The sequence below is a fragment of the Coptis chinensis genome, chromosome 4, assembly GCF_015680905.1.
Source record: "Coptis chinensis isolate HL-2020 chromosome 4, ASM1568090v1, whole genome shotgun sequence".
NCBI lineage: Eukaryota > Viridiplantae > Streptophyta > Magnoliopsida > Ranunculales > Ranunculaceae > Coptis > Coptis chinensis.
The window spans coordinates 102,888,400-102,905,817 of record NC_141459.1 but is presented as its reverse complement, the minus strand read 5'-3'; the positions used below and the strand labels follow the sequence as shown (position 1 = coordinate 102,905,817).

At 37.6% G+C, this 17,418-nt stretch overlaps 2 protein-coding genes across 2 annotated transcripts; both read left to right on the top strand.

Annotated features, from left to right (window-relative positions):
* Nucleotides 1-3,409: 3,409 nt before the first annotated feature.
* Nucleotides 3,410-4,832, top strand: LOC147506446 (uncharacterized). The gene is made up of 2 exons (XM_086605772.1): nucleotides 3,410-4,358; nucleotides 4,561-4,832. Exons 1-2 carry the CDS (start codon nucleotides 3,410-3,412, stop codon nucleotides 4,830-4,832), a joined length of 1,221 nt encoding a protein of 406 aa, XP_086461898.1.
* A 27-nt stretch (nucleotides 4,833-4,859) lies between these two features.
* LOC147506445 (uncharacterized) lies at nucleotides 4,860-5,614 on the top strand. Its single transcript, XM_086605771.1, has 2 exons — nucleotides 4,860-5,024; nucleotides 5,096-5,614. The coding sequence occupies exons 1-2, from the start codon at nucleotides 4,860-4,862 to the stop codon at nucleotides 5,612-5,614; spliced, it is 684 nt and encodes a 227-aa protein (XP_086461897.1).
* Nucleotides 5,615-17,418: the final 11,804 nt, after the last annotated feature.

The window sequence follows — 17,418 nt, the reverse complement described above, 5'->3', positions numbered from 1 at the left end:
ATTCTATTGATATTAATCCTCATAGATATATATATTAAATTATATCTGATATCTATATAAATCTAAAATAAGTTGATTCAAATTAGGAAACTACTACTCAAAGATACTGATTGATCCAATGATATATAAATCTAATCCAGACTGACTGACTATTGCAACACAGAATGATAGTATGTGTCTCTGGTTATTGCAACGGAATGGTAGTGCATGTGATAGAGTTTGTAAATTAGCAATTACCTATTCAAGCATTCAACTTTGTACTAGCATATTAGCATATGCATGTTTTAATTTGTGTTTTATGACAGGGTAGATTTGATATGATCTGTAGTGGAAGGGACAAGATTGAAACCACATAACAGGCACTTTTTCAACAAGTAATTTAGGCACAAGCCATAATTTTTAACGTATGAATTATTCAACTAGATATTCTTGTAATTTAGGCTGAGGACCACATCATTTGAAAGTTGGTGTATCATTGAGTTTACGAACTGGAATAGAAACATACCTGACTTTTTCATTACAGATGTATGTCCTTTCTCTCTAATTTAAAATTTTGACATGCTCTGTATACACTATCCATTCTCACACCTATAAGCTGCAAGTAGTATTAACTTATCGAATCGCTCATACTGTAATAAACTTTGAACGTCAGCTGAGAAGGTTCATTTGTCCCAGCGTAAAATCTTAATTTGTGTGCCTAAAGGCTAATGGGCGTCTTATTAGTCAGGGACGAATTTAGTTCATACTGCATTGTACATTTTATCATACTCTGTTGTCCCAGCATAATAATAACTACATGAACCAAAAAATTATGATCCGTCAGATTAGAAAGCCACTGTTGGAGACAATTGTACCGATCTAATACTAGAAAACTCGATTTCCCGCGAAGAAAGGAAGCAATCTTTTTAGACTATATATGCTGTTTTTATTTCTTTTGTGAGATGAACATTGCCATTATTCAATTCTTACACTTTCTTTCTTTGTCTCTTTTATGCTTTTAGACCCTTTTGCTATGCACACTAAAATATAATACATGCGTGTAGTTTTGGTAGAAGTTCCAGTGGATCGTAACTCTTTATATTTTAATTATACAAAAGTCGATAACTCTAATTGGAGGTACTGGTGACATGGTTGCATTTTGCACGACTCCGAACCTCCCTTAATAGTTGTTCCTGATCATAGTTGTATACCCCTTTCATTTATTTGCTGCAATTTCCTTATCAATGTTTGATTATCAACCATGGATAATGCACCACCGCAAGTGCATTTGATGTTTTGTTGTTGTTGACGCATTCACCTAAATCTACCAATGAACCTACTACATCCGTTCGTATTTGAAGTTCCTTTTTCACAGTTTGGTTATGTTTGATTCTTACATGATTTCAAACTTTTAAATTTTGTAACAAAGAAAAACTCTTTTGTTAATTTGACAATGTTCTCATTTAATTTTTTATCGCGGATTTTTCATGTACTTACATCATGCAACAAAGATAATTGGATTATATAAATCAAGTACATGAGCATAAACAACGGATCATTGACCATGTGCTTGCTACCCTTGCTAAAAGGTATGTAACATATATACGTTCATTATATCACGGGTGGTTGTTCAACGCCTTTATGATGGTTATGTTTTATCAAATATAAAATGCAGGTTTTGGAAAAACAATGAAATGAAGGCCATCAAGTCCAATCACCTCCTCGCGCAAAATGAGGTTGTAGTTACTGGTCCACAATCCACTCTTAATGTTAGTCCGACCAATGCTTTTACACCTCTCAGCCTTCTATACGCAGTTGGCCCAACACAATAGAAGAGAAAGAGAGCTCATAAGTGGTAGAAGCAGCAAGCAAACAAGAAGGAACTTAGAAGCAGGCCTTCAAAATATACCTGTGTCCATGTCTTCCCATATGTAAGTTTCATTTCTTTGTGTGTTTTCTATAGCATTGTTTTCAGTTAAAAATATTTCCATTCCTAGCCCATTATGAATTTTTTTTTCTACATGTTAGTGACACCCAAAACGAAATGGAAGTGGATGATCTTAGTGTTAGTCCGACCAATGCTTATACACCTTCTCAGACTTCTCGACGCAAGTTGGCCCAACGCAATAGAAGAGAAAAAGAGCGCATAAGTGGTAGAATGAACAAGCGAACTAGAAGGAACTTAGAAGCAGACCTTCATAATATTCCAGTATCAATGTCTTCATATATGTAAGTTGAATTTCATTGTGTTTTCTATAGCATTGTTTTCAGTAAAAAAAAAAAAATCATTCCTAATTCATTAGGATTTTTTTTCCTACATGTTAGTGACACCCAAAGCAAAATGGATGTGGATGATTATTTTCAGCCTCTTACAGCTGGTGTCAATATGGCAGAACCTACTAATATGCACAACAATGTTTGCTATTATCTTGGAAAGATGGATGTGGAATGCTCCTTTTGTAAAGCTCTGCATTGGAAAGATGAAAGGCTAGCAAATACATCAGTCAAAAGACCCTTTTTCGGGATGTGTTGCAAAAAAGGAAAAGTCAGTCTTCCTTTAGTCCATTGCCTCCTGTGATTCAAGATCTATATGATGGTAGTGACGCCAAAGCCAGGTCATTTAGACAACATCTTCATCAGTATAACTTGGCTAATGCATTTACCAGTCTCGGTTGTCAACCGGATGACCGAATATTCAGCGGTAGCGATCCTATTCTATTCACCGTTCATGGTGAATTACACCATCAAATTGGATCGTTATTACCAGAACCTGAGAAAGATCCGACTTATGCTCAGCTCTATGTTTATGACCTAGCCAGTGCCCTTGATGTACGTCATCGCCGAAATCCAGAATTGAGACGTGATGTTTTAGATGTCATTCAGAGCACACTGTCGGATTGTAATAGATTTGCTGAAAAATTTCATCAAGCATATGATATACTTAGTGCTCGCGCAACTGAGGAAAATGACGTGGCAACTTATCTCCATTATAATACATCGACTGACCGACGATGATACAATCTTCCTTCAGCAAATGAAATTGCAGTTGTTATACCTGGGGATGGAACTGAAATCAGAAGCACAAGAGATATCATTCTTCATTATAGATAAGGCAATGCACTGAAGCGGATTGATAAATGTAATCTCGCTTATCTACCCTTACATTATCCTTTGTTTTTCCCTCGGGGTGAGCTTGGATGGTCAACCGAAATAAAACGTTATGATGTCAATGACGACGATTCAAGGCGATTAACTCAGATGGTGTTTTATGCATATCGTTTGTTTGAACGTCATACTGAATATTCAACAATACTCCGTGGTGGAAAATTATTTCAGGAGTTTTTGTGTGATGCTTGGGCTTCTACTGAGCAAAATCGGATATACTATCATTATACCCACCAAAAAGATCTTCGTGCTGAAGTGTACATATATGAGTTTGACAGATTTAGCTGAGGGTACGGATCCTGAACAGGTTGGTCAGCGGTTTATTTTGCCATCATCGTTCATTGGAAGTCCAAGGTACATGTATGAGATCTTTCAAAACTTGATGGCTATAACACGTTACAATAAACATCCAGATATATTCCTTACGATGACGGCTAATCCTCACTGGCCAGAAGTGCAAGAAACCCTTTTGGATAACCAAAATGCGTTTGATCGACCTGATGTTCTTGCCCGTGTTTTCGAACTGAAGAGAAGAGCTTTAATAAAATTTATCAAGAAGAAAAATGTGTTTGGCCGTGAAGTAGCTAATGTGTACACCATTGAATTTCAGAAGCGTGGCCTCCCGCACATGCGTGCACTATTTTTCCTCAAGCATGAATATAAAATTCGTATCGTAGCCCAAATTGATCGAATTATATCTGCAGAATTTTCCGACCCAAATAAGGATCCCTTGCTCTTTGATACAATAAAGAATTGTATGATCGATGGACCGTGTGGTGTTAAAAATATGAACTCACCGTGTATGGAAAATGGCAAGTGCACAAAGCATTTTCCACATGAGTTTATAGACGCGACAACCATACAAAAAAACGGTTATCTACTTTATATGTGTCGTAACACAGGACATGTCTATATGGTGAAAGACAAAGAGGTTGACAATAGGAATGTTGTCCCATATAATCCACAGTTGGTGAGGATGTTTAATTGTCACATTAATGTCGAAGTGTATGCGGGATTGCAATGTGTTAAGTACATCCACAAGTACATTTACAAGGGCAATGACAGAACAACAATGGTGTTGGACAGCGGAAATGAGATTAAACAGCACATTGATGCCAGATATATTGGACCACCAGAAGCAGCTTGGCGGCTATTTGGGTTTTCCTTACAAGAAGAGTTTCCAACTGTTGTAAGGTTATCTCTTCACTTGCCAGGTATTTAACACTTGATTAAATAAATTTCATCAATATACTATTAAGTTATACTGGAATGCCATACTGTTAAGTTATGATTTGGTGCCAGGTATGCATCATGTTATGTTCAACCCTAAGGAACCGATGGAGAATATTCTTGAGAGGGCGAAATGACAAAAGTCGAGTCTCACTTCATTCTTCGACTGTTGTGCTTCAAATCCAGATGCTCGGGCCTATACTTACCAAGAATTCCCTGAGCACTTTGTTTGGCACAAAACAGAAAAGGTATGGACTAAAAGAAGCAATGGTTATGCTATTGGCATGAGGTATTTTGCCAAGCCTAACGAGGGAGAGAGGTTTTACTTGCGTCTACTATTGACCATCGTAAAGGGCCCAATATCATTTGAGGATCTATGCAAATTTGAAGGTATTCCTCATCCAACATTCAAGGCTGCATGTGTTGCACGTGGACTACTTGAAGATGATGGAGAGTAGATACATTGTTTAGAAGAAGCGGCGATAATGAATACTAGATATCAGCTAAGGAGATTATTTGGCATTATTCTGTTGAAATGCAATCCAGTGCAACCACATTTGTTGTGGGATAGATTTTCAACAAGTATATGCGACGACCAAGCGCACAAATTACGAACTATCTTCAACATTCCTAATCCATCAAAAGAGCAGGTGACAGATATTATATTAATGCCTCCTTCATGTAGCCTCTATTATATTATTAATACACAATTTTCCTGCAGGTGACAGATTACGGGTTGCATCTATTGGAGCAGTTCCTCATGGAATCTAAAAACAAAACTCTAGAAGACTTTCCCCCGATGCCCCGACCACTCAAAACATGGAACAAAGGGATTGGAAATAGACTAATTTGGGAGCAACGCCAACTCCATTTTGATTTACAAGATGAACAAATCAACCGTAACATTAATCGTCTTAACAATGAGCAACGCCATGCGTTTGATACCGTGGTTGATTCAATCATGCAAAATACAGGGGGAATTTTCTTCTTAAATGGAGCTGCAGGTACAGGAAATATATTTGTGTATAATACGATTGCAGCTAAATGTCGTTATCTAGGACATATTGTGATTGCAGTTACCTCATCTGGTATTGCGTCGCTTTTATTAGATGGTGGTAGAACAACTCATTCAACTTTTTCTATTCCTTTTGATGTGTTGGAGAACTCTCTATGTGCGGCTTCAAAAGGATTCACTCCAAGCGTGTCCGCTTTAAAGAAACAAACCGATAATTTGGGATGAAGTCTCGATGCAAAGATAGGTTTTGTATTGAAGCGAATTGACCGCTCACTCGGGATGTTTGTAACAATGAAAGACCATTTGGTGGAATCTCTGTCGTTCTAGGCGGTGACTTCTAACAAATTCTGCCAGTTGTACCACAAGGTGAACGTGAGGATATTGTAGGTGCATAACTGAGAAGGTCTTTGTTTTGGAAATACGTCAATGTTTTATCTTTGGTGCAAAATATGAGATTAGATAGTGACTTGCCAAAGAACGTGTTGTTCTCCAATTTTTTGATGGAGGTATTACTTAATTTCTTGAAAAAAATAATGTTTTTTGCTGACTATTTTAAATTATACACAATCACTCATCTTATATGCTCTCATTTGAAATTTTCAGGTTGGAATGAAACCAGAAGAAAGTGTTTAATTGCCGCCAGAGATTCAAAATTGTAGCAATCTTCATGACTTGCTAAATAATGTATATCCCGATCTAAGTGCGCAGTATGAAGTTGACCCAAATTATTTGACCGAGCGGACTATCCTTTCAGCACGCAACGATGATGTTAACACTATAAATGATACTGCACTAGATATGTTTCCTGGGGAAGAAATTGTTTGTTTAGGTGTTAACAAGTTAGCGCCACATGTTGATGTTGTAGTGGTAACACAAATAGCTATTCGACATAGTACTTGAACTTACTCGATCCTTCTAGGTTGCCTCCATTCAAGCTTACTCTCAAGAAGGGATGCCCAATAATGTTGGTGAGAAATATAGAGCCAACATATGGACTTTGTGACGGCACGTGCCTGATGATTGTGCGCACAAAGCCACACGTGGTGCAAGTTCTAATCTTAACTGGAGAAAAAGTAGGAAATGTATGCTTTATCCCGAGAATATCATTAACGCCTTCGACCAATGAAATACCATTTCAAATGACCAAACGACAGTTTCCGATTCGATCGTTGTTTGCAATGACGATAAACAAATCACAAAGGCAGTCTGTTAAGTACGTTGGTATTGATTTGCGAAACCAGGTGTTTAGCCATGGCTCCAATGTGGTTAAGAAATATCAAGATGCACTTCTTCAAAACGAATAAGTGTCATCCTCTCTCCTGATTCTTCAAACCACACAACTAATATCGTGTATCCTGAAGTCCTGCTTTAGTTTGAGAGAAGGTGTATTTCGTAACTTTTGAGCTTTGATGTTTATTTCTCAATTTCTTTTTAAACATATGGTTAGGGAATAAGGAACAACCCTTCATTGTATGTGAGGATTTGAATCTAGATCAGCTAACAACGAATGCGAAATATTGACTGGTTGTTATGTCGTAGCATTTTGCTAGATAGAGGAATTTGCTTTTTGGATATTTTTAGATAAAAAAAATACAATATTTGATAGGATAATGATTTCTTAAATTTTCTGATAAATGAATGAATTTGATGCATATGTTTATATAACAAAGGTCATCCTAATCCAAAACAATCTAAGTAGCATACACCCTCCATAAGCACTCAATATTAATTTTGTAAATAATATTTATTAGATTTTTGTGCTTCTTTTGCAGCTTTTAATTTAATTAATAAAAAAATGAATAACGTTATGACTTGAGTGGCGTAGCCACGGGTTAATTTATAGTACAAACATAAATTAGCTTCCGCTTTAAGTAAAGTAAATGTGTTGTCTTTGTTAAAACATATGGCCAATTTACTTTCATAATAATTGTAAGGGACATCCCACCAGTCACGTGATGTGTACGAGACTCACATGCAACGACTATTCTAACATAATGCGACCCCCCATACAATTTGGGCCCATCACACTTGCAAACAACTCTAAACACTCACTATATCGAAGATTTCAGATATGCTTTCAAGAGCCCAATGACTCGTCACCCCCATCTCGTGACGTCATCATATGGCACTGTCATTATTACTAACTTTATCCTTAAGCTTTTTTTTCGCTGTAATGCATGCACCATTACAACCATCCACCATCATTATGAAAAACATCATTATTATACCTTATGCCAACTCAAATAAACCTAAACACCTACAACTGCTACCCACGTGCCTCCCACAGACAATTGTCATTCATCTCGACCGCACATCTATACTCGTCAGTATACGTGTCGCATCCGATGTACAATCTCAATGCCTATAAAAACCACCCTTAATAACTACATGTGGTTTGATTCCAGTTTTACGTACACAATGTTGGATACCTAGACATTTTCTTAATCACGAAAAGCATCCATTAACACCAAACAAAACCATCCCCTCCATTATTCTAATTTATGATATAAGACGTGTCAGTGATCGGAGTTAATCGGAAACCAGAATTGAGATTGAGCATCAAGATTGTTGCTTTCTTCATCAGGAAGATGAGTAATGAAGAAATCCAAGTTTATATAGAGTTATTAGAATGTGAACATCAAAACAAAAAGTCGGAATACAAAGACTTCAACCGATGCTAGTTCCACCGACAAAGATCAATCGAAGAAGATCTACTTATCCCCCTCTCATGTCCACATACCGTAATACTCATGAAAATTCTTGTCTTTTCATTCAAACATCCTTTCTCGTGGTCGAAAAAATCATCTTCGTGCCTATATCCAACTTTTCGATTTCTTTTATGACTTCTAATCACTTTAGCATAACTAATATATATCATAGTATCTTGTGCATAGATTCAGTTTTCAGTTATCATATGTACACCTCTTCTAATCCTGTGTTTGCACAAAAACAACAACCTACTTTTTGTACCGTGTGTATCTATCTCATAGCTACAAGGAGTACTTTCGAGCATCATATATATTCTCGGCCAGATTGTGGTCGGGGAAGAACACCCAAAAATCCCTCGATTCGTGAGAATTTATACTCTAAACCGCCATGAAATTTCTCCTAGGAAACTCAATCACACCATGCTATCCCACATATCTAATTGCACCACCAAATTTAACAAACGTAGGACAATCCCACCAAGAATTCATACAAATCTCGTGGATGAGAACCCCGAATTTCCTTATTTATATCAACCGACTCACCATCAAGAAAATATCTATATATCATGGATAGTATCATTCATAACCTCTCACAATCTCTATATCTTGGAAACACCGATAGAGAAAGCAAATCTCCACCCAAAGTCATGGAACTACCCGTAAAACCTACTTGTACAACCCAATCACACCGAACGCATCTCTCATTGGTAAGTCGATACTACCACGAGAGGGAGAATCCAAATGATATTCTCGAGGTATTCGACAAAAATGGAATTTGAGAAAAAGACTTGATATTGTTGTGTTTTGAAGGAAACTACTTCATCCTTCGGTTTGAAAAAGAACAAGACAAGCGTAAGATTTTACTTAAATCAACCATGGCAAATTCTAGGGTATCTATTGGTTCAAGTCTTATGGTCCAAATCCATGGTACCCGAGAAACATAGACTTCAAAGACTTCTCCAACTGGATAACTTTCACGGGCTTCAACTTGAACATCAACTCTCGGTGGTCATTGAGAGTATAGCAAATGGCGGCAGTGTGAGTAATTGGAAGTCTTTCCAACGGATAACACTCCACGAGATCCGGATGGTTTCAAAGCCAGGGTAGTTGTCACACCCCGAATTTCGACAGAATTCGGAAAAAACATTATTTGTCCCCGACTCTTCGATCTCCGAGGTGTGACGCACTCTCCACTTCCAAAAACCCATAAACAGTTTTTAAATATGCGGATAATTAAAACCAATAAAAATTTTAACTTAAACAACAGTCATCTTCATTACCAAAAACAATTTACAAATGAAAATGCAAATAACATTATCTCAACTGAAAATCTATAGCACCTTAAAGGAAAACAAGACTTATCCTGAGATGCAATGCTAACGCAAAACCACAAGCAAAGAACCGATCTTCTTCAACACTAAACCCGCAAGACTTATCAACTATGTTCATTTATCGAACACACCATAAGCAAACATGCAAATCGGGTCAAGATTATAAACAATGCCGGTGTGAGTAGCCCTAAAATACAAATATATTTATACATATATATACCCAATCCACCGTGCGCTTAGTTTCTCCAATCGGTATTTAACTTTCAACGACTAATACAACATCCTTAAGCACCATAATTAAGGCAGGTAGTTCCTCCACTGAGGCGCCTTAACTTCTCACTAACCACACAACAAACTATACACAATAATAAATAAGGCATGTAGCTCCTCCATCGAGGCTCCTTAGATTCTAACTAATCAAATAACCAACCAAGCATGTTACCATAATTAGATTATTTAAGGCTTTCTTTGTGTCCTTAAAATCACGTCAGATCTATGTCTTACCTAGTTTCCTGCTACCACAATCGCTACCCAACGCCGAACATGTACATCCACATGCCTCCCCTTACATAATGAACCACTCCGTGCGTAACCACCCCGAAATGGGATGCCGCGACACCGTAAATCCTCACACGGAAGCAATTATGTAAGTAATGCCACTATTCGGCATAAAATATTATGCATCATCGCTCTATTTTGCTTAACGGAATAATCAAGCCACTATTCATTTACCCGGGAGGGCCGCCCGAAGCCATTCAGATTAACCGAAACGCCGGAAGGGTCACCGAAGGCCATTCAGATTAACGAAAACGCCGTAAGGCCAATCACATGAGTTGTGGTAGTCGTTCTAGGATTTTCGTTATGTAATTTATTCAGGTGTCATAATGCTAATGACTCATAAACATTTCTACTATATCACGCAGTCAATTACCTTATTGCACTAAGCCATAATATCTAGAAATATCTCAATTATATCTCATAGTCAATTTCATTCTTTCACGCCAATATATTATTGCACTACACCACACTCCCGTGGCAAATATTCACCAATACTATATTAGCATCTCACATATAAAATAATGGAGGGTATATACATTTCTCCAAGATATTGCATTAATATAAATATCCCAAAGATATTATCTCATGTCACAATGCTTCAACGTATCACATACATTTTATTATAACGTGATTAGGAATATAATATCTCCTAATATCTCAATATCGTCACGTGTCAAAAATACACAACATCAAGGTCAAATCTTTCTTAGATAATGACCACCAAATTATACAAGCTTCCACAAAGATTTTATTACTATATGTGTCCATATAATATACACATAAAACGTAGCACAAATAAACAAATTCATCCACAATCATCAAAGCCCATATATATATATATGCTTTACACACTACTCACGTCAAATCTAAATTAGATAATGACCATCCAAGTTATATAATATCGACAATATTTTATTACTATATTTGTCCATATAAACAAACATATGAAAAACTAGAAAAGTCAACATTTACAGTAAACGGTCAACAGTCAAAGTCAACGGTCAAAGGTCAACACCTCATGGTCAAGGTCAAACTCAACATGTCATGGTCAAAGTCAAACTGTCATCGTCAAAGTCAAAGGTTAAAGTCAACCGTCCATGGTCAAAGGTCAAAGGTCAAAGTCAACCTGTCCTAGTCAACGGTCGATGGTCAAAGTCAAACTGTCCTGGTCAAAGTCAAACTGTCGTTTCCATGTTCGACAGGTTCATGGTCATAGCCATGGTTCATGGCTCAGGTCAAAGTGCATGGCTCACGGGCTCGTGACTAAGGTAATGGTTCGGACCCAACTGGCCAAGCCCAAACCTTAGAACCCGGAAGTCTGAACATTGGAAAACCCATATAGATCCATTTTAAGTCCAATGGACTGGCTCCGAACAATATTAGAAACTGGCCCAAAACAGTTAAGTGATCGGGCCCAAAGGAAACTAATTAAACTGGTCCAACACACAAATGGTTCGGCCCATCAATTTAACTGAACTGGTCCACAAATTTAAAACAAAACCGGGCCCAAATAGCTAATAGAATTTGGCCCAAACAACTAAAACAAACCGGGCCCAAAACTTAAACATTTCGCCCAAGCAACAAATGAAATTAGACCGCCCAAAACCTGAAACCCACCCAAAGCCCAAGCCCAAGCCGTCAATGCTTCTTCTTCCCTCACTTCTCCTCCACCACCACCAAAACGCCGGCCACCACTACCCTCCACACAACCACCCCATTAAACTAGGCGGTTTTACTCCAAATGAAAAACCCACTAACATTAACAAAGGCAACAATCTCAAAAGATAAAACCCAAACTTCACCAATCTAGATCTATTAATTTTCGATCGCCATTAAAGCTTGCTCCAAGCTCCAATCGACAGCCCCCAACACACCCTACACTACCCCACTTCAAACCATTAATAACCAACCAACGAAAATCCAAACAAAATGGTTCAAACGATTTTAAAATGCAAAACCCTAAGTCCCAAGAATGGCAAGAACGCCATTAACGCCTCCCTCAAGGCTTCATCGCCCCACTCGACCCTCATCACCCAACAAAGACACGATACAACCAAATCACATCACAAAATGAGTTCAACCCGCCCCCAAGACGGTTTCACCACCACCATCATCAAGACGGTTTTAAAATGGAAACTCATGCTTCCTCATGACGCCATTAGCGCCTATTCAGAGCGTGAAATGTGAGCTACCACAGTCAAAAACCACAACTATAATAAAAGCAAGATAGTTCATGGAGCTCGGCCCCATTAACAGAGTTCAAGCTTGAACTGCTCCAACAGCTTTTAATCAACAGCTTCAACAACTTAACAGTTTAACCAAAATATAAAACAGAAACCTATACATCGATATATACGAAAAACTATAACTTTCGTGAAATAGCAAAATAGCTACTCACCAAGATGAACAAAACCCTACGAATTTCTCCGAAGTCCGATTCGTCGCTACCCACCCTCCAAAGAAATCCAAATTTCATCTCTCCTCCATTTTTAATATTTTATTATTCTCAAACCCTATTTTCTAGAAAAAATGTGTTTATATACTTGGGTCCAAACCCAAGCCCAACACCGACTTCGGGCCCAAAACCGTGCCCACGTATCTCGAAGTCCAATCCGACGAAATTTTAAAATAAATAATTTAATTAATTAATAAATAGAAAAATACGTGATAAAAAAAAATACGGAGCGTTAAAGAGTGGTGGCACTTAACCACCCACTCACTTAAGGAACTCCCGCTCAAACAAATGAGTCAAGGACCTGTATGGATTGGTTTCAATATGTGGGTTTACCTTTACCACAATTGCCAAATTGCTTCATGATCGGCCATGATAATGATAAGTGCAACACTCAAGAGGGGAAGAGCAACCGGTCCTAAATGACGCTATTAACAACCCCACAAACGAAAGCAAGAAGCGGCTTTTATCCCGCCATCGGGCTATCGCAGAAGAACTCAAGAAGAACATAACCACCATTCAAATTTTATTTGGAGGTATTGTTAGCATTATTCATGGAGGGAGTGATGGAAACAAGACAACAGAGCCCGCTTATTGATTTACTAGAGTCAAATGCAAATCGTGCTTTGAATATGGATCCGTCCATCCAAGGGCTCTTGAAATAGCCTCCAACCCAAAGTCCGGTTGCAAGCCCAAAGTTGGTTGCAAGCCCAAACCTTTCTCTCGCAAAACCCTATGTTAATTGGCAACTCATCAACCAACAATCCCTCGACCTAATCTTTTCTTTTACCAACCCGCCGACACCATCCCGGATCTCAATTCCAGATCTCATAAAACGGCACCAACACCCACCCAAACTCTTCCAAACCACTAATCATCCAAAGAAAATACTCCATTACCCAAAACATTCCTCGTAAAAAGTGAGGGAAAGGGAAAGGGAAAAAAAATTAACCAAGATGATCGACCTCTAAAGAAAACGAAAAATCCTTCCAAATAGAAACCGCTACCTCGGATCAGTGCAACTATTACACCATACTATCCATCCCCTCAAATGAAGAAAGGCTAGTCAGTGAATGATAATACAATCATGGAAGACATAAGCATCCAAAACTCTATTGCTGAGCATAGTGGTGGTGAAATAACTGTCGAATCAGTTTGGGATTTGATCTCTAACCCAAGAGTAAATCAGATTTTACTCTCTCAAGGAATTGTTCTCCATTCAACTGGGGAAACCGGAGTGGGTCCGAAGCACCAAAACCGCCATCGGATACACTGAGACTTTCCAAACTGAAGCTAGGGTTGATATGACTGAGCTAAATCTCCAGATGCAGCCACCAATAAACTTCTATGATCATCTTGATCAAATTGTGGGACTGGATGAAGGATCTTCAGTGGAAGCACTTAAAATTCATCCTAATCAATCTCCTGAGAATATATCTGCATCTGCTATAAATCTTCCTTGGACCTCTCAGATGGATACAGCTGGTTCACTTAAAGTAACCCAGGTACAAAAAGCTAAACCCATCTATATCGTCTGGCATATATCCATCCATTCTTGTGTTTATAAAACTAAAATGCTTTTCTCTTGCTGTTGTTATTCTCTCTTATCGCTTTACATTCTTACCATTCTTTCACAGTTTCTCGTCTTCTTTCTTATCACCTTTTTTTTCACTTATGGTCACCCCTTTCTGCAACTTTCATTACGGCTATCTGCTTGATGTTCACTATAAAAAAGTATATAAATTTGGGAAGAAGAGTTGAAGTCTGTAGTATAGCTCTGCTTATTGATGTTAATATGGATTTGAGTTTGCTCTCTCTTGGGTTAGTGACTGAACCAGAACAGTCACCAGTAGTAGATAAATGAAGATTCTGAGCTAGAACTGTAGGGGTTGTGGTAACATAGCAACCATTCGGCACTTGAAACACCTGATTAATAAAGATAATCCTGACATCGTCTTTCTCTCGGAGTCAAAAGCTACAAAAAAAAAATGCTTTCTCTTGTTCAAACCCTTCTCTACCCTAATTTTTTTGATGTTCCAGCCATCCAATCTGCTGGTGGTCTGTGTATTATGTGGAAAACTGGTATAACTATCCATGTAAGTTCTCATTCACAAAACCATATCACTACTTCTATCTTCATGGGTCCTAATTCTAAACCTTGGACAGGTTGTTTCTTTTATGGGAGTCCTTACCCTCAGACTAGAAACATTAGCTGGAATCCTATTAGAGCTCTTGTTAATAATCCTCTTCCTCTTCTTATTATTGGTGATCTCAATATTACTTTGTCGCATGATGAAGCTATTGGAGGAGTAGATTACTCTTTCAATGATGGACAACCTGCCCATGATATTATAAGAGATCAGGCTCTCATTGACTTAGGTTTCAAAGGGTACCCCTTCACTTGGAATAACAAAAGATTAGCCCCAGACAACATCCAAAAGAGACTAGATAGAGCTCTAACAAATTTTGATTGGAACATGATCTTTCCTGATTCTATCCTCTATCATCTACAACCCATTCAATCTGACCATTGTCCTCTCCTTTTGAATACCAATCCTGTTACTCATTCACAACCAAAACCCTTCAAATTCCTTTCCATGTGGTTAGAACACCCTACCTATTTTCATATTATAGACAATGCTTGGTCAAGAGTTATGTGCACACCTAATTTGGCAAAATCCCATGTTTTAATTTCTCATCTCACATCTGTAAAAAAAAGCTTTGAGGTGTTGGAATAAGACTACCTTTGGTAACATTCATGTTGAGATGAACAATATGCATCAAAGGATTGATTATCTTAATAGTTTGTTACCTGATAATTACAACTCTGATCTTCTTAATAAAGCTCTAAATCAGCTGGATCACCTGTTAACTTGTGAAGAGCTTTTGTGGAAACAGAAATCTAGGGATAAGGAGATCCCTGAAGGTGATAGGAATACCAAGTACTTTCACATTAAAACTATGAGGCATAGAAGATACAATAAAATTGAATGGTTGAAAACTTCAAATGATTCTTGGATTTCTAATCCAAATGATATAGGAAAAACTCTTGTAAATCACTTTTCTAATCTGCTTAATGTTAATTATCCTGTTAATACTAATCATATTACTTCCCTCTTCCCTGCTTCTCTTTCTATGGAGCATAATTTGGACTTACTTAGGCCTGTCAATCCTGAAGAAGTAAAAAAAGGTTATGTTCAAAGATTGGGGTCTCAAATCCCCGTGGACTGATGGGTTTCCCTCCTTTGTTTTTTATCAATCTTCTTGGGACTTGCTTGGCCAGGATGTGACTAATATGGTTGAGTTATTCTTCTCTCAAGGCCACTCTCTCAAACATCTTAATCATACTAATATTGTCCTCATTCCTAAATGTCCTAATCCAGCTTCTTGTTCTGATTTTAGACCAATCAGTTTGTGTAACATCACTTACAAGGTGATATCCAAACTGTTGGCTAACAGACTTAAGACTATTATAGGGCCTTGTATATCTCCTTATCAGTCTGCCTTTGTTCCTAATAGGCAGATTACTGATAACATCATCTTTGCTCATGAGATTATGCACACCATCAAACATAAAAAAGGAAAGTCAGGCCTGATGGCTATTAAGCTTGACATGTCTAAAGCATTTGACAAGGTCAATTGGAACACCCTCACAGCTATCCTCACTTCTCTTGGGCTTAACCATAACTCGGTCAACCTGGTTAACCAGTGCATCTCAACTCCACAGTTTTCTGTTATTCTCAATGGTACACCTCATGGTTTCTTTAAGTCCTGCAGAGGGCTCAGACAAGGTGATCCTCTATCACCTATTCTCTTTATCTTATGTATGGAAGTGTTAACCATAATCCTTAATGATAAAACTGAGAACAACAAGCTTCATGGTATTAAAATATCTAGAAATAGTAGTCCTATTTCTCATTTGTTGTTTGCAGATGATGCATTCATTTTTTGTCGAGCAAATTTGGTTGAGGCAACAGAACTTTTGGATGCACTTAACCTGTTTTGTGAGATCACAGGTCAAGAAATAAATTTTGAAAAATCAGGTATACACTTCAGTCCTAACATGAATTCTCCTGATACTGCTAATATCATGAATTTGCTTCATATGAGGAAAATAACTATTGGTGAAAAGTATCTTGGTTCAACTCTTTTTCTTGGTCAAACAAAAAAATTGATTTTTAACCATATTATAGATAAGGTCAACATTAGAATTGCTGGGTGGAAAAGCAAGTCACTGTCTGGCTGGCTAGAACTGTTCTTATTAAATCTATATCCTCTTCTATCCCTGTTTTTCATATGAGTACCTTTTTGTTACCAAAATCTATAACATCCTCTTTGAATGCTATTCAGAGAGACTTTTGTGGGGAAAAACAATGGGAAAAAGCATCCTCTATATCCAAGAGTTGGAGCTTTATTTGCCAATCAAAAAATGTGGAGGGCTAGGTATTAGAGATATGGAAACTAATAACATGGCTCATCTTAGTAAAATCCTGTGGAATATCATCACAAAACCTGAATCCTTGCTTTCCACACAGCTGAATGGTAAATACCATCATAGTCTTAATAACTTGCCTACTGTACACAATTCTGGTGCATCTTGGTTTTGGCAGGGAATGAAAGTAGTCCACAAGACTATAGTAAAGGAAAATGCTATGTGGCAGGTTGGCTCAGGTAAGGATATAGATATCTGGAAAGATTCATGGATTCCAGATGTCTTACATGGTAGAGTACCAATCACCACTATTTATAATCCTTTGTACAGTAAAGTTGCTGATCTTATTGATGTTAATACTAGTTCTTGGAATATAGGTATCTTAAATTCCATTTTTGATATTAATACTTCTCTCAGTATCCAGAATATATACATTCCTAGGAATAACCCTGTGGATAAGCTTCATTGGACTTTAACCAAAAATGGAAAACACTCTGTAAAGTCAGCTTACCAGCAGTTAAGCTTAAGATATGTAACCAATGTGAATC

Coding starts and splice junctions, on each gene's coding strand:
- LOC147506446 (XM_086605772.1), top strand. CDS start 3,410: ATGAGTTTGACAGATTTAGCTGAGGGTACGGATCCTGAACAGGTTGGT. Junction 4,359..4,560: donor GTTATCTCTTCACTTGCCAG/GTATTTAACACT, acceptor CTTCAAATCCAG/ATGCTCGGGCCTATACTTAC.
- LOC147506445 (XM_086605771.1), top strand. CDS start 4,860: ATGAATACTAGATATCAGCTAAGGAGATTATTTGGCATTATTCTGTTG. Junction 5,025..5,095: donor CTAATCCATCAAAAGAGCAG/GTGACAGATATT, acceptor ATTTTCCTGCAG/GTGACAGATTACGGGTTGCA.